Here is a 21,959-nt window from a genome sequence, read left to right on the forward strand (position 1 = left end):
GAGAGGATGGCAGGACATGAGTCATTTCCAGGCCATTTGGAATGTGAGTCCCTAGCAATGACTCTACTGTAACCCACACCTCATGTCAGAATTTCCCAGTAAAGAGAAGCACAACTCTTCTGCATGATGTTTACTAAAAGCCACAATGATTCGGTTAGAGTAGCCAAATCTTCCAGTTTTGGGACATTTTTGCTTTTATTAGCAGAATATTGAGAGAGTTATTTGGGAGTGGGTGACATGACCGAGGTGCTCCTGGTATTCAGGGGGATAAGGGTAACCCGCTATGCTTTGTGGGACGCAGAAATTCACAGTGTTAGTGTTGACACCTGTGCCCGGTGTTACCTACCAGAATATTCAATCCCGACAGACCTCATCCCACCAGTTTTCCACAACTCCTCAGAAGGACATCAGCTCTGAGAGCACCGTGGAAGTCAAGGAGAGACGCGAGCAGTGGGGAAAGCTGGGCTGGGGTGTTCTGTGCTCCGAGAGCCGCAGCTGGGGTCACTAAACCTCCTCATCCTCCCTCCTCGCTCGGCTCCAGGGGCTCCTGGCGCGGGGGCTCGGGGGCAGTGCGCAGCCGCAGCACGCCGCTGGGAGCCGCCATGCTGTACGGCAGGCGCATGCCGCCGCGGGGGCGGCACATAAAAGGGGCGGCGGGGGCAGCGCGGTCCTGTAGCGGGACCCGGGACGGACGGAGGGTGGGTGAGCGGGAGGAGGAGGAGGAGGAGGCGGCAGCACCGCGGGATGGCGGAGGGCGGCGAGAGCATCGTGAGTGCCTGCCCCGCTCCGCTATCCGCTGCCGCGTCCCGCTCCCTCTGCGGCGCTCGTTCTCCGGGGCTGGCGCTCCCCGGAACGGTCGGTCTCGGAGCAGACGCTGCCCTGGAGGTGCTGGTGGGATGCTCTTCCCTGCCCTGTGCTGGCGTGCCGCTCGTGCCCACGTAGCGGCTGTTCACTCCGAAGCCAAGTGGTATCTCAGCCCAGCCGCGCCGGTGCCGTTCCGTGCCGGCATTCGCCGGTGCCCGCAGCTCCCATGGGCTGAGCCTGCGGGTCCTGTCCTCGCTGGCAGTGCCGCTGGCTCACGCTTTTCCCTTTTCCAGCTGTGAGCCCTGTGGGTTGCCTGGCACCACCAGCGGAGTGGGGGGGAGGTTGGGTGCCCCCCCACACTTTTGGGAGCATGTTAGGGTTACCTCTCCCTCAGCGAGGAATCTGCTGCTTCCAAATTCAGATTCTCGAGGATTTTCTGCTGGTGGAAGATGTGCTTCTGCTGGAAGAGATGGCTGAGGAGGATGAGGAGCTCGACCTGTACAACGAGATGACTTTTGGGTTAGGTAAGACCTCAGGGGAGTCCTGGTGTTGGAGAGACCTACCAGCACTTGGGGGGAGCAGACACCCTGGTGGGCGCTGTCCAGGCATTCAGTCACCCTGCTGTGTGCTGCTTCCCCCCTCCAAGACCGAGACTCCACAGAGGAGGATGTCCCAAAACTCCTGGTGGTACCGGAGATGAGCCCTGAGGTGGCTGAAGCATTGGTAGAGGCGACTGGAACAGCAACTGAGCAGCTGGAGGAGCTGGCCGAGGAGGAAGGTGGGGTAGAGGCAGAGATGGAGCAGGTTGACTCTCAGATGGAGGAAGAGGTAGAGGAGCTGGGGACTGAGGAACAGGAGGAAGACCAGGAGTGCTTTGAGGAGCCCAGTGAACTGGGAGACCCAGCAGTGATGAGAGCTGTGCGGAGCAAACCCACACTGGAGGTGATGTGTGAGCGGACAGGGGGTCCTGCTCCTCTCCCCCTCCATCCCCACACCTTTGGGTTCTGCCCCACAGAGGGCACTGGGACAGGGGAGGCAGATTTTAACTCCCCTTTCCTTGCAGAGCCAGGATTCGGCGGTGCTGGACAGCAGGATTGGTACTTGCTGGGGAGAGTTTGGCAAGGAGGACATGGTAAAAATGTCCCCATCCATCAGGTGACGAGGCAGGGTGCCTCCTGTGTGTCCCCTGCTCTTGCCTCCTGTTACTTGCTTCATGCCAACATCTCCCTGTTTTCCAGCTGTCAACGGATCCCACGGCGTTGGGCTCCTGCCCTGACAGTGTCCCTCGCCACCTCATGCTGGAGGTGGGTACCTCCAGCCAGGCCTTTGGGAGTGGCTAAGGGCTCCTCACTACTCTAGGACAAGAGTCACACAGGGAATTTGGGACACCTGGGGCATCTGCAAATGGCTCTGGAGGTGCACAGATGTGTCCTGGGTGTCAAGGCTATGAGAGCCCACCCAAAGTAGAGCCTGGGTTTGAAGGCAAAGTTGTTGAGTTTGGGGGGACTGGGACCCCCATGCTGGGTGTTCCCATGTGTCCCCAGCTGCTCCTGCATCGTATTGGTTGATCAATGACTAAAGGTTTTAGTGAGCTGACTGTTGCTGAGGGAACTAAACTGTTCCCAGCTGTGCCTTGTTCCCACCTGCTGCTGCCTCCTCCCCACAGGATAAAGCCATCCTCCAGGTCCTGGAGAGACCTCCACCATCTACCAACATGGCTCTGAGCTTCCTTGGTTCACCTGTGCAGAGGGGCTGTGGGGGCTCTCCCCGGCCCAAGTGCCCTGACTTAAGACTGATGTCCCCCAAGCCTTTCCCCCAGTGCTTTCTCCAGCAGGTAACAGGTTTTGGGGGTGCTCTTGCATCCCTTCTTTCTCGGCTTCCCCTCCTTGGAGGTGCAGCCTTGAGGACCGGCTTGTCTGAGTGACACCTCCTGTCTCCTGCTCTGCACCAGCCACCTCTGATGTCTCCTCGACCCTTCCCACCGGCTTGCAGACCCCCTCCACTCTTCACTCCCAACCAGGTAAAGTGGTGGTCTTTGAGTCACTGCCATGGCTCCAGTGAGGCAGCCCTGGAGTGGCAAGGGATGGGGGAGTGGCAGCATCTGGGGGTAGCACTTTGCCCAAGGAATGAGAGACAGGAACTGACTGACCCCTCTGGGAAGGGGAAAGCTCAGACCCTTGATCTCCTCTCTCCCTCTCAGATGGCAGGGTATGGACCTCCAGCCCCTTTCCAGCCTGGGTCTCCCACCGTGGGCAGCCCACCGCGTTCCCTAGGCATGCACTTCAGGTCCATGTCCTCTTCTTTGGATCCTGCTCTCTTCTTCAGCCCCTCAGCCATGGGCCAGCTGAACTTCAGGTAGCAGGGGTGGGACTGGAGGGACCCTACAAAGCAGCTGGGTCACCTCCCTCTGGGGATGTCCCAAAACCCCCCTTGATGCCTGTCTGGTGTTCCCTGCAGCACACCCAGCCACATGACCCAGCTGCACCCCCAGCACCAGCGCATCCTGATGCAGCAGCAGGGCAGGCAGGCACAGAGGTATGGAGGTCTTTAGGTTGCAGGGGGGGGGCTCTGCATGGTCACAGTGGGCTGAGGTTTTCTCCTGTGCCAGTGTCTCCCCGAAGAAGCTGTGGTCTCATAAAGTGGACCCTTATGCTGGGCTGATGACTTCCAAGGAGAAGGACTGGGTTGTCAAGGTGCAGATGATGCAGCTGCAGAGTGAGAATATGGACGATGACTACTACTACCAGGTGAGCTCCTCCTGGCAGCACCTGTGACTTGTTCTCCTCAGGGTGGGGGTTTGGGAGCTGGAGAAACCCTCCAGGACTGGTGGAGGGGGCTCCTGGCTTTTCCTGTTGTTACAGACCTACTACCACCGGCTGGAGCGCAAACAGGCAGAGGAGGAGCTGCTGGGCAGGCGCAACAAGCCCCCCAAGCTGGTCACACCGTTCATCCAAAAAGTGGAGACCTATGACTCTGGTGAGGGGCTGGGGTAGGTGTTTGGGGGCTGGGTGAGGAGTTCTGGGGTGCGGTGTCACCGTGTTCCCCCTCTTCCGCAGTGGTGCGCATCGCTGGGTCACTGGGCCAGGTCACGGTGTCCACCTGCTACAGCCCGCGCCGGGCCATTGATGCTGTGCACCATGCCCTCGTGGAGGAGGAGGTAGGTGAAGGGAGGAGGGTCTGGTTGGGGCCCTGAATTGCTGGGAATGCTGCTTTAGGAGCTGCCCTGAGCAGTGGCATGGGGCACACAGTTGGAGGAGGTGCCTCCTCAGCAGTGGCAGCTTGTGCCTGACCATGGGATGGGATTGGTCTCTGGCTGGTTATAGCTGGCCATGGGTTCCCCATGGGGAATCCTCTGTGTCCTGAAGTCACCTCTGATTCCCAGGGAGCAGCTGACCCAGCACTGGGCTGGTGGCAGTGTCTGGGGATGGCTGTAACCTTTGTGCCTTCCTTTCTACCCTCTCAAAGGCCGCAGGGACCCACCTGCTGCGGGCGCTGCACAGGATTGAGAAGGTGAGTGAGTGGTGATTTGGGGAAGGGCAGGATGATCCAGGTGTTCTGTTTTCATCCAGAGATTTCTCTAAGGGGATATCTACCTAGGCAGGGTCCTGGATAGCCAGTTGGTAGAAGATGCTCTGAGCTTCTTCCTTACCCTGTGCTGTTTCTTCAGCTCTTCCTGCAGCTGCTGGAAGTGGAGGAGGTACAACAGAAAATGTCCCCAGCTCTGGGGGAGAAACAGCCCCACGGGCAGGAGCAGAAGACCCAAAAAGTGGAGAGTATCTACCAAGCGTTGAAAATCAGGGCTTGCAGCAGTGAAGAGTGAGTCTGTGCCATGGGGAGGGGGGATCAGGCAGCATGTCCTGGTCCTCGTGGATCTGAGATGCTCACTGATGAGCAGGTCTGGGTCACAGGAGGATTGGGTCCTTCCATGTGTCACTGCTGACCCTGCCTATGAACCTCATCCTCCAGTGGAGCTGATTCTGGTCCTTTTGGATGGACAGAGATGCTCCAGGTCCCTTGGGATTTGTGCCAATGGAGCCTTTGTTCCCAGGGAAGCAGAAGATGAATTCCTGCAACTGCTGTGTGTGCGGAAGGGCAAGAAGCTTGTGGCCCGGCTGCTGCCCCACCTGATTGGAGAGCAAAGGGAGAAGATCCTGCTGACCATCACCCACCACCTGCCCTTCCTCATGAAGAAGGACATGCTGGATGAGGCAAGCACCCCAGCCAGGGCAGGGATGGCCTGGGCTGTCTCCTTCCTCCTCTGTTCTTGCTGGGAGGTGGCACCCTGAGCAATGAGGGGAGCCTGTCTTGTGGGGTTAGCATGAGACAGGAGCCTCTTCTGATCCCTGGGGAGGAAAAGGTCTCCAGGAGTCAGCCACCAGCGCATTCCTGGTGGCAGTGACCCTCCCCTCCAAGTGCTGGGATGGGGGTGTGGCTGTGACAGGACAAAGGATCTCAGATTCCTGCTCTCCCCTCTGCCCTGCCCAGTCTCTCCCCCTGCTCTACAGCCCATTGAATGAGGTGGTGGGTGCGATGACCTTCAGCAAACTTATTGAGGTCCTGCAGGAGCTTACCCAGCCTCTACCCGAGTCTTTGGAGCTCCCCCTCACCATGGCCTTGAAGAACCAGGTATGTGTCCCTGAGCCTTATCGTGTCCCTGGGGTGCCACTGCTGCTGGCTGTGACACTCCTGATGCTTTCCTGCAGTTTGGCATCTCCTTGCTCTATTCCCTGCTGAGCCACGGAGAGAGGCTGCTGTCCTCATGTGCGCCGCTGAAGCCGTGCAGAGGGGACTTCGAGGCATGGTGAGGGACTGTGTGAGCTGGGGGGGCTTTGTCACCACTCTGTGGGGTGCTCACCCCCTGTGCTGGTGCCCCCAGGACAGACATGGTGTACCTGATGTCCCAGGAGTTGTCACGCCTGCCTACAGCCTCACTGGCAGAGCCTCTCTTCTTGCCCAGCAACCTCGTCTTGCTCTTTTGCCGCTACCTGGACAAGCAGACTGTCTATCAGCTGGCAGCCAAGATGGCTGAGTGAGTACTGCCTGGAATGGCTCCCTGCTCTCTGGGGGATCCCCTGGGGGAGAGGAGCAGACTGCACTGGGGCCTCACTGCTTCCATCCCCCTTGGAGTTATCTCCGGATATCTGTTGGGTTGAGCTGATCCTGTTGCCTTTGCTCCCGCTTCTTTGGGACAGATCAGCAATCTGGTACTCCAACCTCATCCTTTCCCTGCAGGTGCTCCCCGCTGCCCACCGAGGCTGACATGTTCTGCTGAGCCCTGGGAGCTGGGGATGGGGTCTGGAGCCGGTGGTGCCGGGAACGGGCAGGGCCCGATGCCGTGGCTTTGGAAGTGAACGCCTACCCTGGTGCGGGGCACTCTGGGTGATGTGGGCAGTGGCAGGGCTGATGCTGCCCTGTCACAGTGCCCTGGAGCACGGTGGTGGGTGGGTGTAATTTATTTTGGCCTCCTGCCTGGCAGTGGTGGGGGCTGAGGTGGGGCACAGGGGCGCTGGGAGCACCTGGGGGTGGGATTTTGTCTATGGCACTCTCTGTACAGTGCTTGAAATGAAATAAAAAGGTGATTAATGAGCTCCTCTGGCTCCTGGGGGCAGCTTATGTTGGATGCACAGTGCTCTTATGGGCAGTGCTGGGCAGGGAGAGCCCTGGCCTGGGACAGGGATCTGTCAAAGGGCAAGGAGAAGAAGGGAGGGATGCTTCAGAGGAGGAGAAAGAGGTGCTTGGAGAGGGCATCAGAGGCTGCACACACCTGAGCACCCAGGGAGGGGAATGGGCTGGGAAAGAAGGAATATGGTGGGGAAGATAAGTTAGAGCTTGTCCTCATAGGGAAGTAAAGATTTGTGCAGACATCTGGCAACACATAGGAAGGATATGGCAAGGGGCTCTTAAACATATGTGGGTGGGTAATAAAGCACCTCTGATCTCTGATGAGCTCCCAAAAGCTATTTACTCTGAAGTCTTCCAGTTGTAGTCACAGTGAAGTTCCTTGGGGCATCTTTCTAATCACTTGTGACTACCCCAAGCTGCTCCTCACTTTTGTATCTGAGGCTGTGTGTATGCAATGTCTGTTCCCACTATGGGAATCGTGGTAGCTCCTGCCTGGTTCTATGGTGGGATTTCTCCTAATCCTATGGGACAGCTGTGGCTGGGCCGCCTCCACCCATCCAGAGGTCTAAACATGACACCCAAAGCCTGGTGTGTATTAAAAAGATGTTTACAGCAGAGAGTTGTCTCATCCTCAGACTGCCCAAGCTCCAACCCAGAGTGGATGAAATTATTCCTTTATAAAGGTGTCCCTCAGGGGTACAAATTTACAGAAAATGTACAGAATTTAGAATTTACAGAAAATTAGAATTTATGGAAAATAAGGCCATGAGGGCTGGCGTGGGATTTATCTCCACTGCTCATCAAGGTAGCTCAGTTTCTTCTGCTTCAGAGTGCAAAGTCCAGCTGGCAGGACCTGCCCCTCCTTCTCTGGCAGCTGTATCTCCTCCTGCTGCCCCTTCTGCTCATTTTAGAGGATGTATATGCCCCTCACACTTTATCCTTAGGGAGTTTTCTGGGACAGCTGTGTTCATTCCTAGCCATCCTCTTCAAAAGGGTGACGCTTGTAGCTTCTCCATGGGGTGAGCCCCTTGTTACAAACCCATGGAGGCAATCTGGGAGGATTCCAATGTGGGGTCTCACTTGCCAGTGAAAGAACAGGCCTTGCTGTTACAAATCCCAGAGAGAATTTCAGGCAGGAGGGAATTAGCAGCTGCTCACTGATAGCACGAACTGGGGAGGACACTGGCAAGTCCTTCAGATAAGGATAAGCTGTGTTATGTTTGCTCCGTGTTTGGGAGCCAGTGTGCATGAAGGATGGAAGCTGCAAGCATGTACTAGACCAAGTTCTAGCATGGAAGGTTGGAGATCTCTGCTGGATTTTGCTGTTTCATTACAGGAGACAGCTGAGAGAAAAGAAGGAAAACCCATCTCTGTTGCTCTCCCATAGCCAAGTGGCTCACAGCACCCAGTGCTTCCTATCTGGAGAAACAGACCCTCTCCCTGGGCCAGAACCCAGGAATGAATCCAGCTGAGGGCTGTCTTGCAGGTCCAGGACCCCCAGATCATTCACCTGCAACTGAATGCTCTCCCTTAATCCAGAGCTGATGGAAGTCCAGGGTGTCTCATCTGCCCTGCCCAGCTTCTCCTGGTGCTCTCCTGAGAGGATCATTGGCCCCAGAGGACAGTGGTGACCCGTGACTGTGGGCTGTCACTGTCTTGGGTGGGAAGGGAGTATGGGGCTCATCCTGGAATGTTTTGGGGTGTATGGAGCTCATCCAGGGCTATCTTGGGTGTGACTATGGGGTTAATCCTGAAACATCTTCATGTGTCTCATCCTGGGATATCTTGGCGGGTACAGAGTTTATCCTGGGATGTCTTGGGGGGTGTGTACAGGGCTTATCTAGGGCTGTCTTGTGGGAGTATGGGGTTAATCCTGGGATGTCTTGAAGTTATGGTGCTCAGCCTGGGAGATTTTGGTAGGTGTATGGTGTTCATCCTGGGGCATCTTTAGGATAAGGGGCTCATTCTGGGATGTTCTGGGGGGTTATAGGGCTCATCCTGGTCTACCTACAGGGTATGAGGCTTATCCTGGGATGTTTTCAGTGGTATGTGACTTATCTTGAGGTACTTTGAGGGGTGTGGGTCTCATCCTGGGACACCTTGGCAGGGTATAGGGTGCATTCTGGGCATTTTTAAGGTCTGAGGATCATCTTGCAAAATCTTGGTGGGTATATGACTCATCCTGGGATGACTTAAGTGGTTTAGGGCTCACCCTGGAATATCTTGGTGAATGTATGGGATTCATCCTGTGCCATCGTCAGGGTCTGGGGCTTATCCTGGGACACGTTTAATTTATGTGGCTCATCCTGCAACGTCTGGAGTGGTATAGGGCTCATTCTGGGGTGTCTTGTTGAGTGTATGGGGCTCATGCAGGAACATCTCTAGGTTTAGGTTATGTGGCTCAGCCTAGGCTGTTTTCAGGGCGTACGGGGCTCAACGTGTTGGGTTTTTTTGGCCGGGGGGCGGGGGGGAAGGAGTTCAATCTCGAGTCTTCGGGGTGACACAGGGAGTACTCTCCGGGCTGTCGAGAGGACACGGGCCCCGTGCCCGGGCTGTGGAGGGCCCGCAGCCCCTGAGCCGGGGCCCTGAGGGGACACGGCGCCCTGAGCTCCCCCATTTCTTCCGGGCGGAGGGGGCGCGCTCCTCTTTCCGCCGGCACAATGGTACGGCCGGCACCCCCGTTTCCATGGTGACGACGCGGCGCCTGCCAGCGGCGGCGCTCATTGGCTGTGGCTGCCGGCGGGGGCGGGGCAAGCAGAGATATTGGCCAATCCCAAGCGCGCTCGCAGCCCAAGCCCCGCCCCGCGGGTTAAGGCGTGGCTGCCGCTTCCGGCGGGGCGGGCGCGGGAGGAAGCGGCGGCGATGGCGTCGGGCGGTGGCCACGGATCCCGCTCGCCCTCCCCGGCCGAGCGCCGCCCGCCGCCCTTCCCCGAGCACCGCGGGCCGGGGGCCCCCGACAGCGACTCGGAGGGCGAGGACATCTTCACCGGCAGTGTGAGTGCGGCCGCGGGCGGCGCGCCGCCCCGGGGGCGCTGCGGGGCCGGGCCCCTGTGCGCGGGGCTGCCCGGGACATCCTCCGGGCTTGGTGAAAATAGTGCGAAACACCCCCAAATCCTCCAGAATAAAGGGAGGCGGGGGGCGATGCCTCTGGTCTCGTGTCCCTCCAGGGGGAACTCGTAGGGGAGCTGCAGAGACGGGGAGCGCCGCGGCCGGGTGGGGGTCACAGAGTGGCTGCCGTGGCTGTGGGATTGAGGATAGGCTTGTGCTCGGCTGCTCCCCGTTTCCCCAGGGTCGAGGCCTCTCCGTTCCTGCAGAACTACTGCCGAAAGCCGGGTTGGATGGAGCTTGGAGCAGCCTGCTCTGGTGGGAGATGTTCCTACCCGTGGCAGGTGGTGGATTGAGGTGGGCTTCAAGGTCCCTCACGACCATCCTACAGTGGCAGCCACAGCTCAGCCTCTTTGCTGTGTAGCTTGTGAGGCTTCACTGGGGGGAGAAGCTCCTTCTGCTGTTCCCCAGCATCATCAGCTCTGGTCCCGTCAACATCCAGAGGGTGCTGGCATGGTTGCCATGGTACCTTCAGTTTGAGATTGAGGGTAGTGTTGGTGGTGAGGTGACAGGAGAAATCCAGTGTCACCTTTGTGCTGGGCTGCAGGAGGGTCTTGGAGGGCTTGGTGGAACTTGCTCAGCAAAGTAGGTGCTGCTGCACAAATCCATGCTGAAGGTGGAAGTGTGAAGAGTGTTGGCATTTTTCCTTGTTTCTAACAGCCTCCTGTGCAGGAAGTCCAGGTTGCTGAAGGCTGTGGGCATTAACCCATGCCAGCATTGTCCCAGGTTTGCTCCAGGCAGTGAGGGGTGTTAAAACACTGACTGGTGCTTTCCCAAGCTGAATCTCAGTCAGCTGAATTTCTCCAGACAGCCCCTGGCCTCTGGTCCTTGGGATCAGTTTCTTCATGGAGCGAGGATCTCAGCTAGAGGGGCCACAGAAGCTCTTCCAGCAGCCTGGAGGCTGGAATGCTGTGGTGTTGATTCCCTGAGCTCCAGGAGCCTGTGCCTACCTTACCCAGACTTTTTCCAGCCTGCCTGATCCAGCTGGCAGCACAGGAAGAGTTGGTGTCTGTGGCAGGAAGTTCTCCAGGAACATTCTGCAGTTTTCTAGCCTTTGGGAGGCCTTGAGCAGGAGATTGTGGCCATGACCAAATTAACCTGCTGGGAATGGCCTGGGCAAGCTTCTCCTGCCACTGACACAAAGCTGGAGCTGCCTCTGCCCTGCTTCTGGTGCAGCTCCTTCCTGGTGTCTGTGAGCTGTGCCTGTGTTTCCACTTTGCAGCAGGGAAAAAAGTAGATTTGGGGGAATGTGGATAGATTATGACCTTGTGAGGGTGAAACTCACACTACTCTGGCAAAACAGCAGCTGGGTTATGTTTGGAAACCTGGGGAAGTTCAACCCTGGGCCTTGCAAGAGGAAGGTGTTGGTACCTACGGCAGGCATCAGGTCATGGAGATGGTCTGGAACTTCTCAGGACCTTTCTTCAGTGAAGAACTGGAGGATGTAGGAGGTGGCTTGATGGTTTGTGGCCCACCAAGCAGGGTGAGCACCGAGTGCCTTGGGATTTCATGGAAATCACACATCCTTGTGCTGGAAGGGGCGGCTGGTGAGCTGCTGCAGCAGCTTATCGGGTGTTTGGGTTTCTTGTGGAAGCCACTGTCATAACTAATATGTGACTGTTCTTGTGACCTGGTGGCTTTGCTTGTCTGTGCCCTTGAACATTAGGAAAACACTTTCTGGGAGGCAGGGGGGGCAGACCCGCCTGGCTGCCGGCATTCAGGTGGCTCAGCAGCACCTGGGCATCGCCAGCAAGGAAGCGTTTGGGTCAGACGTGAGTAGAACCAGGGCTGGACCTCATCTCTCTGTTGACAGAGGTTGGATCCCTGTGTGACCATGGCCCTTTCTAGGGATGCCCCCGAGGATCAGCTCTTCCCAAACTAGTTTTGTTTCCCTGTGGTGACCGTCAGGCTGGTGCAGGGGGACCTCTGCCCGCACATGTTGGGGGGAGCTGAATCCAGCCCCGGAGGTCGCTGGTGTCATGTCCTGGGCTGATCTAACAAGGCCACAGCTCCTCTGTAGCAGCAGATGGAGAAGTAGGAACAGGGCGTGGTGCTTTTATATCTGAGGAACTAAATTTAAGGCAAACTGGGAAGCAGTTGTGAAAAAACCAGAAAACCTCTTTGTCCATGCGCAGTGGGGCTCTTTATGAGCCAGAAGATTTCCTGGGGGAGCACAGGAGCTGTGTGAGCTCTTTTCTCATGTCACCACTGGTACCAGTCCTCTTGTTGGCTTGGACACTAGTCTGAAGGACCCTGGGGGAATGTTTGGCATGGAGGGTCTCTGCTCCCCACCCTCCACTGCTAACAAACGTAGCTCATGCCTTTAACTGCTGTGACCCGAGCAGTCCCTCCTCTAGGAAAACATCCTAATATACAGGAGCTCTTGCCATCAAGTGAGTGTTTTGATGGCTATTTTGTTTTTACCAGCCAAAGACATGAGCCCACCTCAAAGAAAAGCTGCCTCAGCACGGCTTCACTCCTTCAGGAGTGACGTGATCTGATGGTGCTTCCTTGCTGGAGAGAGTGCCAAGGGGCTGCTGGTTCAGAGTCTCTAATAGAGCTCTATTTTCTGCCCATCAAAGACCTGTTCTGTTCTCTTCTGGGGCCTACAGAATAGCACTTGCTGTCCCCTTCTTCCTTGGGATGGATCTCTTGTCTGCCTGCATCCCAAATCATCCCTCATTTTGCAGGCAGGGATGCTGGAGCAGCTCTGTCTTCTGGTGGGGAGGACAGGTTGGCATAAAAGCTCTTGGGTGGCCTGTCCCCTTGTCCCTAAGCCTGCTCCCAGCAGCCAGGATGGGCCTCTCTGGGTGGAAACTGGCACCAGAGTTTGGTGTGATGCTTGTTGTCCTTATAAGTGGCAGAAAGGGTGAGTGGAAGGGCACAGGGTGGTGGACGAGGAAGGCAATGTGTTTGCTTCTCCATCCCTCAGTGTAAATGACTCGTCCTTGACCTTTTAATCCTCTCACAGAGCAACTCCCCGGCCCTGACAGCAGAATCTCCTCTCCCTGTGAGCAGCTCCTCCAAAGAGAACGGAGTTCATGTGGAGCAGGATGATCAGGACCTATTTGCAGGTGAGCCTGTGTGTGCTGGGCCTCTCTCACCTCCAGACCTGGAGTGATAGTCCTAAAATATCCATAACCAAAAGCAGATCATAAGTCCTTATCCCAAACACATGTTTGAGTCCACTTGCTCTGGTGGTGTGTGTGGGAAGGTCAGAGCAGCCTCCACCAGTTCTCCAGGATAATCCTGCCACAGGGCTGTTTGGGAGCTGAAGAGGATTAAAATGAGGGTTGCTTTTGTTGCCTTAAGCTCTGAGGTGGTGAGTGTCTCCTCAGAGTTAAAGAATTTTCCTTCTCCACCTTCTCCTGATTCCAAGCCAGTGGAAGAAGTGTCTCTAGTACAGACCTGGCTGTTCCCAAGGAACAGGAAACAAAACCTGCCTCAGCAGGGGAAAATGGGGAGGGTCAGACATTCCCCAGCCCTGGCACGATGGGCTGAGAGTCAATTCTGGATACTTCTGCTAAGAGGTGGAAGTTTTTACATCCTCCAGGTGGAGAAGTGGCCTGGGAAGGAGCCTTCCTCCCAGGCTGACCCGTGTGACAGGTAGAATCTGCCTTGGCTTTAGCTGCTCCAGGGTGCAGCTCCTCTAGACACAGCAAGGAGGTGATCAGTGAGAGGTGATGCCTGGCTCCTTCTGGAATAAGAAGTTCATTGGATTAACATCATGTTCTCCAGCAGGATTGATCAAATGCTCTTACTGCAGTGACGATGCTTTGTCGTGCTCTTCCCAGTGCTTACAGGTGTCCTCCCTATGGATTTCTTTGCTAATTAAGGTTATTGTTACTTCCTAGATCCCATGAATCAGAGAATGTTGCAATTGCCTTTCCAGAAACCCCAAGAGAGAGGCTGACCCTTGCAAACTTCTTTTGACAGATGCCACAGTGGAGCTGTCCCTTGACAACACTCAGAACAACCAGAAGAAGGAGGTGGCCAAAGCATCCAGTCCTCTGCCCTCATTAGATGTAGCAGCAAGTTCTTATAGAAACCTTTCAAAGAGCTATGAGGAGGTGAGAATTACTCTTCCAAACTGTCCTGCGGCTTTCAAACTGTCTTTGGCAGGAAGCCCTCTGTCTACTCAGTTGTAAACATGAATATTAAAGAGGTAATTAATATGTAATTGCCTTATTGAATGCTCTGATTTGTATCTCGGGACATCAGTCTTGAGACTGATACCACTGGAGTGGGGCTCAGGTCAGCCTGGTGGCATTCCTGCTCGTGTGGAGGCCCAGATTGCTTCCAGAACTATAACAGTGGTGGATCTGGTCCTCAGGGTCCAAGCTGTGAATCAGAGCTCTGCAGTTTCTTCTTGGGGCTGAGCAGTTTGTGCGTCGTGGGCAGATAGTGGCGTAGGAATGACAAACCCAGTTTGGGATCTTTGCTTGGACACGGTGAGGAGCTGGAAGGCTTTATGGAACGGTCCTGGCCAGACTGAGGTGCTAGGGGTGCCCTGGCAGGGGGACAAGCTCGCCATAATGGTTTGGGATGGTTTGAACCCTGGTGTCCTGGTTTTTGACTTGCTGTCCCTGGGTGCTTTCTCCAAACAGTTGGAAGAAGAAGAGCAGGAGGACAAATTTGACCTGACTGTGGGAGTGAGCGACCCGGAGAAAGTTGGTGAGTTACTGTTCTGCACAGTGAGAGGGTTATGGGAGCCAGGCTTGGCCCTGCAGCTCTGGCCTCTGGGCTGTCTCTAAGCACAAACCTTATCCTTGAATAACATCTCCAAGGCTTCCTTTGGCATCTTAAAGAAATGCACAAAGCCCAGGGTGAGAACAAGCAAGGCAGAGTCAGGTTCTGGAAAGCCCGGAGCCAGGTTTTTGGGATTCTAGGTGCCTGGCACTGTGGTGACCAACTTGGCATGACCTCCAGGCAGCACTGCCCTGTGTGGAGTTGGCATGGGGTAAGCAGAATTCCCTTAACCTGATCCCGAGTGCATTAGTCCATGCTCTGGCACATTCCCTGGAACCTGGGCTTGCCAGGGAAGCAACTCTGGCTTCAAAATGAGAAGCAAGAGGGCTTCTGTCTATTGAAAGAGGGGTCAGAGTGTCGTGATCAGCCGTGTGGAAATTCCTGTGGTGCAGAAAACCCAAGGTGACGTCTGATCCCAGCCAGCAGAGCATCCTCACAAGTGGCAGCTTGTTCCCACTCCATGGCTTGTGATCTCTGGAGCTGGGAGGTGTAAATCAGATCTATCTTAAGGGTATCACCGGAGCTCGGAGGATGCCCTTCAGATGAACTGCCAGGTGAACAAGGGGATTTCTGTGTGAGCTGGAGCAAACTGCCTGTGGTGTTTCAGGATCCAGCCCCATCCAGCCTGACTCGCATCCCGTGAATAGACTGTTTCATGTGCCCCACAGCCTCCGAATTGTTGGGGTCTGAGCAGATGTGTGGAGGCAGCCCAGACACTGGTGGCTCAACAAGTGCCCGATTGTCAGTGCTGGCTCCCGTAGGAAGTGTGGGGAGGGATAAGCAGGTTGGGAAGTGGCTGCTGGGCAGGAATCCAGGGCCATGCAGCGGGATGCTGCCTCTGGTTTTGCAGGAAGTTCCAGGCCTCCATCAGACCCCAGATCAGGATCAGCAAGGCAGGAAAAGGTCAGGAGCCTTGTGCTTTGTGTTCAGGGCATACTGGAAAGTGCTGATGTTGTTGTGGTCCTAACACCTTGTTTCTTTTTTCCGTAGGGGATGGCATGAATGCCTACGTAGCCTACAAAGTGTCAACACAGGTACGTCTAACCCCTCTACGTCTAATTTTCCATTATTTTTCCATGCTTAAAGGCAGCTGGACTGTATGTCCTTAGCCAAGCCAGCAGTGACCTAAATAAACAGGAGGCATGAATGCCTTGTTCTGTGTTCAGGAGTTATAATCCACAGAGGATGAGCCTAGCTGAGGAATAGGGTTGGAACCTATTTGAAAGGATACTGGCTTTATTTTCACAGCCAGTTACCTCTTAGCAGCCTTGGCTGATAGGGATGCTCAGCGTTGGAGGGAGCAGCAGGAATGACATCCATTGGGAGAGTCCCTGAGCCCAGGGCTGCTGCTGAAGGTTCTGTGCCAGCAGCAGCATCAGACTGAGCTGACCTGACCTCAGCACACTCTGCAGAGCTGCTGCTGTAGTTGCGTTCATGTCAGGACCCGTTCCCCTAAGTTTCCATAAGAAATGCAGCTGCTGGAGTGCTTTGGAGTCCTGCTCTGTAGCCCAGCTGCCTGTCCCATGGCTGCTGGGCTACAGGTAACCTGTGGTCTGAAGAAAAGACTGGAGGACTTGTTATCCTTAATTCCTGCTCTGCAAACTCAGTCCAAAGCACTGGTGCCCCCTCTAGTCTTTAGGAGACCTGAGGGGTGTGTCCCTATTCCTGTGTGGAGCAGGGATGATGGGATTAGGCAGTGGGCAGGGTTTACTGAGCAGCCCATGGCTGCAGGAACAGCTGCTTGTTATTTAATGTCATTAATGCTGCTGCTGGCTCCAACTAGAACCCAGCTGGGAGGGAAACTATGGAAAACATGGGCCAAAACTTGCTCTGTTCACTGCTCAGAGCTGGTGCTGTCCCACTCCATCCCAGAGGTGCCAGCAGGCAGAGCTGGCAGGGCCAGGCTTCCCTGGGGGCGTGTGACCCAAGTGTCATCTCTTCCCCAGACCAGCATGCCGATGTTCAGGAGCAAGCAGTTCTCAGTCAAAAGGAGGTTCAGTGACTTCCTGGGGCTCTATGAGAAGCTGTCGGAGAAACATGCCCAGAATGGGTTCATTGTCCCTCCACCGCCTGAGAAGAGCCTCATAGGTGAGTGAGGAGCTGCACAGCACCAGTGCTGGTCCTTCAGCTCCTGTGAGTCCTTCTGATGGTGAGCTCTGTGCCCAAGGACAGGCCTGCAGCAGTCTCAGAGCTGACAGGGAAGCTGCAGAATAGACAGGGAAAATAATCTGGGTTCTGTGGCACAGACAAAGCTCTGGCTCCACACTTGGAGCTCTGGACTTAAATCCTTGATGGAATTCACAGATACCTCCCCACTTGCTTGGTGAGGAATAAAACCTCTGTGGTGTCACTGGATTGCTGTTCACTTGAGTCCAGCCCATTGCTTTGCCTCCTTCCTACATGTCAATTCTTTGGGCATGAGCAGACTTCAAATTTCCAAAGTCTAATTCCTATTGAAAGAGTCCTCTCCTCCACTGTCACCCCGATAGTCCGTAATAAACCACTTGACCTTGTGCGTAGATTTTAGAGCAGCTCGTTAATCACATCTTCCTTCTGTGCTAGGCATGACCAAAGTGAAAGTTGGGAAAGAAGATTCCTCCTCTGCAGAGTTCCTAGAAAAACGTCGGGCTGCTCTGGAGAGGTATGACCCCATCGGCTGTCCCTGAGCTGAGCGAGGGACCTCAGAGAGGCCTGGCAGGTCTGGTCTTCATGGTGGCATCACCAAATTCCCCAGGGAGATTGGAAAAAACTGGTGGGTGAATTAGAACAGTTGCTGGCTCTGATTTCCAGCTCCCCAATTGCTGTTCTGGAGTAAATGCCAAGCTGTGTCGCTGTGATGGCTCAGAGCCAGATTTGCTACAGCCAGAGTAACTCCTGGAGTTGTTCCTCCCACAGGTACCTACGGAGAGTGGTCAGCCATCCAACCATGCTGCAGGACCCGGACGTCAGGGAGTTCTTGGAGAAGGAGGAGGTCAGTAGTGTGGAGTAAGGTACCCTTGGAAGTGCTGAAGGAAATGGTGCTTGAGCAGTTAATGAGGCAGGATCCCGCAAAGCTCAGCGGGAGGTGGCAGAACCCTGTAAGAGTGGGAATGGGCGTGGGAACTGGTGCCCACCAAAGCTGCTGAACCATCTCCTCAGCTGGACACGAAGGAGAAAGTAAACCAAAGGCTTGTGGGTGAAGTAAGGGCAGGGAGAGATCACTCAGCAGTTACCTCATGGGCAAAACCGAATCGTGGAATGGCTTGGGCTGGAAGGGACTTTAAAAAGCCCATCTCATTCCGCCCCCTGCCATGGGCAGGAACACCTTCTGCTATCCCAGGTTGTTCCATGCCTCATCTACTGGCCTTGGACACTTCCAGGGATGGGGCAGCCACAGCTTCTCTGGGAAATGTTTGCCAGAGCCTCATCACCCTCCTAGCCAAGAATTTCTTCCCAGTGTCCCATCTGCCCCTGCCCTCTGGCAGTGGAAACCCATTTCCCCCTGTCCTGTCACTCCAGGCCTTGTTCAGAGTCCCTCTCCAGCTCTCCTGAAGCCCCTTTAGGTACTCAGTGGGGCTTTAAGGTCTCCCCAGAGCCTTTTCTTCTCCAGGTGAACGCCCCCAGCTCTCCCAGCCTGACTCCATCCCCTATGGCAAAGCACACTTTTCCATTCCTTTCCAGCTCCCAAGAGCAGTAGGAACCCAGACCTTGAGTGGAGCAGGAATAATGAAGATGTTCAACAAAGCCACGGATGCTGTCAGTAAAATGACCATCAAGATGAATGAATCGGACATCGTAAGTGTCAGGACACCTCTGGGCTGTCCCTGTCCTCGCTCCAGAGCCGTGCGCTCTTCCCAGCTCCAGCTGTGGGTGCAGGGAAACCCCCCTGTGGCAATCAGCTCTGGATTTACCCGTTGCAGTGGTTTGAGGAGAAGCTGCAGGAGGTGGAGTGCGAGGACCAGCGGCTGCGGAAGCTGCACGCTGTGGTGGAGACACTGGTGAACCACCGGAAAGGTGACCGGATCAGCGCCGCGCGCTCCGGCCTTTGGGCTGGCACAGTCACACCCTGGGCCCTGCCCGGGGGAGCCACCGGGGCCAGGTGTCCCAGGGACACTGCCAAGGAGGTGGGACAGTGTCTGTCCCTTCCTCCTGGGAGATAGATGTAAAATGGTCACTGCAGTTCTGTCCAGCTCCAAAGCTTGGGATGGTAGTGTCAAAGGGAACCTGTGTCCTGTGGGATCATAGGATCAACCCCAGGATGGCTTGGGGACTAAAGGGACCTTAAACTCCATCTCGTTCCACCTCCCCTACCATGGGCTGGGACACCTTCCACTATCCCAGGGTGCTCCAAGCCCTGTCCAACTTGGCTTTGGACACTTCCAGGGATGTGGTAGCCACAGCTACTCTGGGCACCCTGTGCCAGGGCCTCAGTTCCCTCACAGGGAACAATTCTTCCCAATATCCCATCTAACCCTGCCTACTGGGAAGCCACTTCCCCTTGTCCTGTCCCTCTAGGCCCTTGACCCAAGTCCTCCTCCAGCTCTCTTGGAGCCCCTTTAGGCCCTGGCGGGGGCTCTGAGGTCTCCCTGGAGCCTTCTCTTCTCCACGCTGATCAACCCTGCTTCCCTCAGTCTGTCCTGATGGGCCTGAAGGCTGCTGTAGCAAACCCGAGCAGAGCTGACCTTATTCTTTCCAAGGCGTCTTCTGGGAGTGGGGATCTTTTCCTTCCTCTGCATGTTTTGACTGACTTCTGCAAAGCTGTGCCTGTCCTCCCACTCGGCTGCTTCCCTTCTCCTCGTGGCTGGAAGCTGCTAGCTCTGACTGAACCAGTGCTGGCTCTTCCAGCTGGTATCTCCTGGACCTCTGGAGAGGCAGCTCCAAGAGCTGAACCTTCTGCTGGGGAGCTCTTGGTGCAGCCAGGCCCATCTCCTGACCCTCATCCCGTTCCCCAGAGCTGGCACTGAACACGGCCCAGTTTGCCAAGAGTCTGGCCATGCTGGGGAGCTCAGAGGACAACACGGCCCTATCCCGGGCGTTGTCCCAGCTGGCTGAGGTGGAGGAGAAGATCGAGCAGCTGCACCATGAACAGGCTAACAATGACTTCTTCCTCCTGGCCGAGCTCCTGGGGGACTACATCCGCCTGCTCTCGGTTGTAAAGGTAAGGACTCCTTTGCTCCTGCTCCTCGTAGCCATCTTAGGCTCAGGGATGCCAGGAGATCTTCCTAACTCAAGCTCAGGATGCAGCAGAGGGCATGGCCTCTTCAGGCAGAGGGAAAACTTGCTGGTTGGCCAGGTGTGCGCTGGTTAGGTTGGAAAATGGTTGTAGGTGAGGTCTGGCTGTGCTCCTGTTCTCCAGAGGGGATGTGGGACAAGTTCATGGCTTGTGGGTGACCCCAGCCCTTCCAGAGGTGAAGGCTGGAGCTGTGAGCTGGTAACCTGTGATATAGGTGGTGAAAACTGACCTGCCAAGTGCCTGCTATGGCAGAGCCTGAGTCCTGGTGCTCCTGAACTTGGGCATCAAGTCCACACAGCCCATCTGGTGCACTGGGAAGAAGCAATCCCATGGGAATAGCAAGTCCAGCAGGCTGATCCCTTCCTGCCCCAAACACATCCTGCCACAGAGCCCAGAACACCATATCCTTGGTCCACCTGTCCATATGGGAACTGTGGATGCTCCAGAGCAAGACCCATTCCGTGTTCTGGCTCAGCTTTGGTCCAGGACCTCCAGTGTCCCCTTGTCAGGAGACCTCTGCCCCTCCTTCCCTCCAGGGAGCCTTTGACCAGCGCATGAAGACCTGGCAGCGGTGGCAGGATGCCCAGACCATGCTCCAGAAGAAGAGGGAGATGGAGGCCAGGCTGCTGTGGGCAAACAAACCCGACAAGCTGCAGCAGGCCAAGGATGAGATCTCGGAGGTAGGGAACAGAGTGTGGGGTCTCTGCTCTGTTCCTGCCCTCCATGCTCCAGTGGGGACCTTCTGGGCTGGGGATCAGCTCCTGAGCGGGAGGGACAGGTGTCTGTGGCCAAGTTTTACACCAAGGGCTAAGCCAGCCTTGAGTGAGGCTGCAGGAGGGGCTGCTCGTGGTCCTGCCCCCCGTGAGCTCCATGCCAAGGCAGTGGCGAGGGCTGGAAGGCTGAGCTCTGCTCCAGCAGCACTTGTCACATGTACAGTCGTGGCTCCAACCCCCCCATGGAGAGGGGGGCAGGAGTTCCTTCTCCTGCCCCCAAACTGCACTTCCTGTCTCCGCAGTGGGAGTCCCGGGTGACACAGTATGAAAGGGACTTCGAGCGGATTTCTGCTGTCATCCGCAAGGAAGTGATACGGTTTGAGGTACGTTCAGGGCAGCCCTTGGCGCCTTGGGGCTGACCTGGGCTCCTGCCCCTCCTCCTGGCACAGCAGCATCCCCAGATCCTGACGTGTGTGAGCTGGGGTATCGCTGAAGGCTTTTGGCTAAGGGGGCTTCCCCACAGGGAATCCATTAAAATGGAGCTGGGTGGGCAAAGATCCTCTGTGTCTGGTGTGCTGATCTCCTCGTGGGACCCCAGGAGGAACAGGAAAATCCTGGTGGTTTCTCCTTCCTCCTCCCAAAATCTGGAGGGTTTTGGTGGTTGGTCCAGCCTCATGCCCATTTCTTGCAGAAAGAGAAATCTAAGGACTTCAGAAACCACGTCACGAAATATCTTGAGACGTTATTGAACTCTCAGCAACAGGTGAGCGGTCCCTGATGTTGTTTGATGTCCAAGTTCAGGCCAAGCTTGTGAATCCCTCAAGCATGACCCCCTGCACTGCAGCTCCAGCCTGAAAGCTCCTGACTCTCTCCCTCTCCTCCCTGCAGCTGGTGAAGTACTGGGAAGCGTTCCTGCCCGAAGCCAAGGCCATTTCTTAATTGGACTGAACAAACAAACCTGAATTTTGCCTTTTCTTTTCTTTTTTTTTTTTTTTTTATATATACACTATACCTCCTCCTCTCTTCCACGTGAGCGACCCCTCGTTCCACACGCTGGAGCTGGTAGAGGTGTCACCCCCAGACGAGCAGCTTGTGAGCCAGTAACTCTTCTAACTGTATATTTTTCATTTAGCAACATATATTTTCTTACTGAAGAGAAACTAGTTTCCTGCTTCCAGACCAGACCTGTAGCCAGGGGGTTAATAAGATCTGGCAAATATCTATTTTTCAGGCTGGGTTTTAAGGCTCTAACGAATTATCTTACTCCTGCAGTGCCATTAAAGTTCTGTAATAAAACTTCTATCAGGGCAAACAGGCTCTGGGTGTTCAGGGTGGGAGTGGGGAGGGGTAACGGTGCATCCTGCGGAGAGCGAGGGAAGCAGCGGAGCCTCCCCCGTGTTGTGACTGGACAGAGGTGACCTTGGACACTACTCTGGCCACCTGTCCCCGCTCTTGATTAGGCTTTGGCTCTCTGCCTTTCTTCCAGCGGGAGCCCTTTTTAGGATCTGAGCTCAGCGGGGCTCTCTAACAATCCCACTTTGTGGCATTCCCCAGAAACCCAGGGTGGAGCTCCTCGGGCTATGGAGCTCCTCGGGCAGTGGTGCTCCCACCCTTCCCCTTACCCGGGGGTACCTTTTCCCCTTTCCCAGCCTCGCCTGTGCGTTTTATCAAAACCGATACCCTTTCTACGTTATAAAAAGAGAAAAAGCAACGTGGGCCGACTTCCCTCTTTCCTTTCCCCTAATCCTTGTAAA

At 55.6% G+C, this 21,959-nt stretch overlaps 2 protein-coding genes across 2 annotated transcripts; both read left to right on the forward strand.

The window, feature by feature from the left end:
- The first annotated feature begins 602 nt into the window (after positions 1-602).
- Positions 603-6,389, forward strand: PATL2 (PAT1 homolog 2). Its single transcript, XM_040077314.1, is given in 20 exon segments — positions 603-686; positions 688-768; positions 1,226-1,328; positions 1,451-1,746; positions 1,868-1,936; positions 2,043-2,108; positions 2,471-2,638; positions 2,756-2,824; positions 3,005-3,159; positions 3,262-3,339; positions 3,413-3,551; positions 3,666-3,780; positions 3,861-3,961; positions 4,270-4,314; positions 4,472-4,620; positions 4,853-5,012; positions 5,290-5,430; positions 5,508-5,605; positions 5,681-5,833; positions 6,037-6,389. Coding segments are annotated over 20 exon segments (2,310 nt in total). The 3' UTR covers positions 6,077-6,389.
- Positions 6,390-9,285: 2,896 nt separating this feature from the next.
- On the forward strand, positions 9,286-21,505 carry SNX1 (sorting nexin 1). Its single transcript, XM_040077008.2, has 15 exons — positions 9,286-9,420; positions 12,503-12,605; positions 13,468-13,601; positions 14,139-14,205; positions 15,271-15,314; positions 16,227-16,368; positions 16,843-16,921; positions 17,176-17,251; positions 17,941-18,054; positions 18,180-18,273; positions 19,212-19,417; positions 20,029-20,172; positions 20,508-20,588; positions 20,897-20,968; positions 21,094-21,505. The coding sequence occupies exons 1-15, from the start codon at positions 9,289-9,291 to the stop codon at positions 21,142-21,144; spliced, it is 1,539 nt and encodes a 512-aa protein (XP_039932942.1). The 5' UTR covers positions 9,286-9,288; the 3' UTR covers positions 21,145-21,505.
- Positions 21,506-21,959: the final 454 nt, after the last annotated feature.

Source organism: Hirundo rustica, chromosome 13, assembly GCF_015227805.2.
Source record: "Hirundo rustica isolate bHirRus1 chromosome 13, bHirRus1.pri.v3, whole genome shotgun sequence".
Classification (NCBI taxonomy): domain Eukaryota; kingdom Metazoa; phylum Chordata; class Aves; order Passeriformes; family Hirundinidae; genus Hirundo; species Hirundo rustica.

Coding starts and splice junctions, on each gene's coding strand:
- SNX1 (XM_040077008.2), top strand. CDS start 9,289: ATGGCGTCGGGCGGTGGCCACGGATCCCGCTCGCCCTCCCCGGCCGAG. Junction 19,418..20,028: donor GCCTGCTCTCGGTTGTAAAG/GTAAGGACTCCT, acceptor CCTTCCCTCCAG/GGAGCCTTTGACCAGCGCAT. Junction 20,589..20,896: donor AGGAAGTGATACGGTTTGAG/GTACGTTCAGGG, acceptor CATTTCTTGCAG/AAAGAGAAATCTAAGGACTT.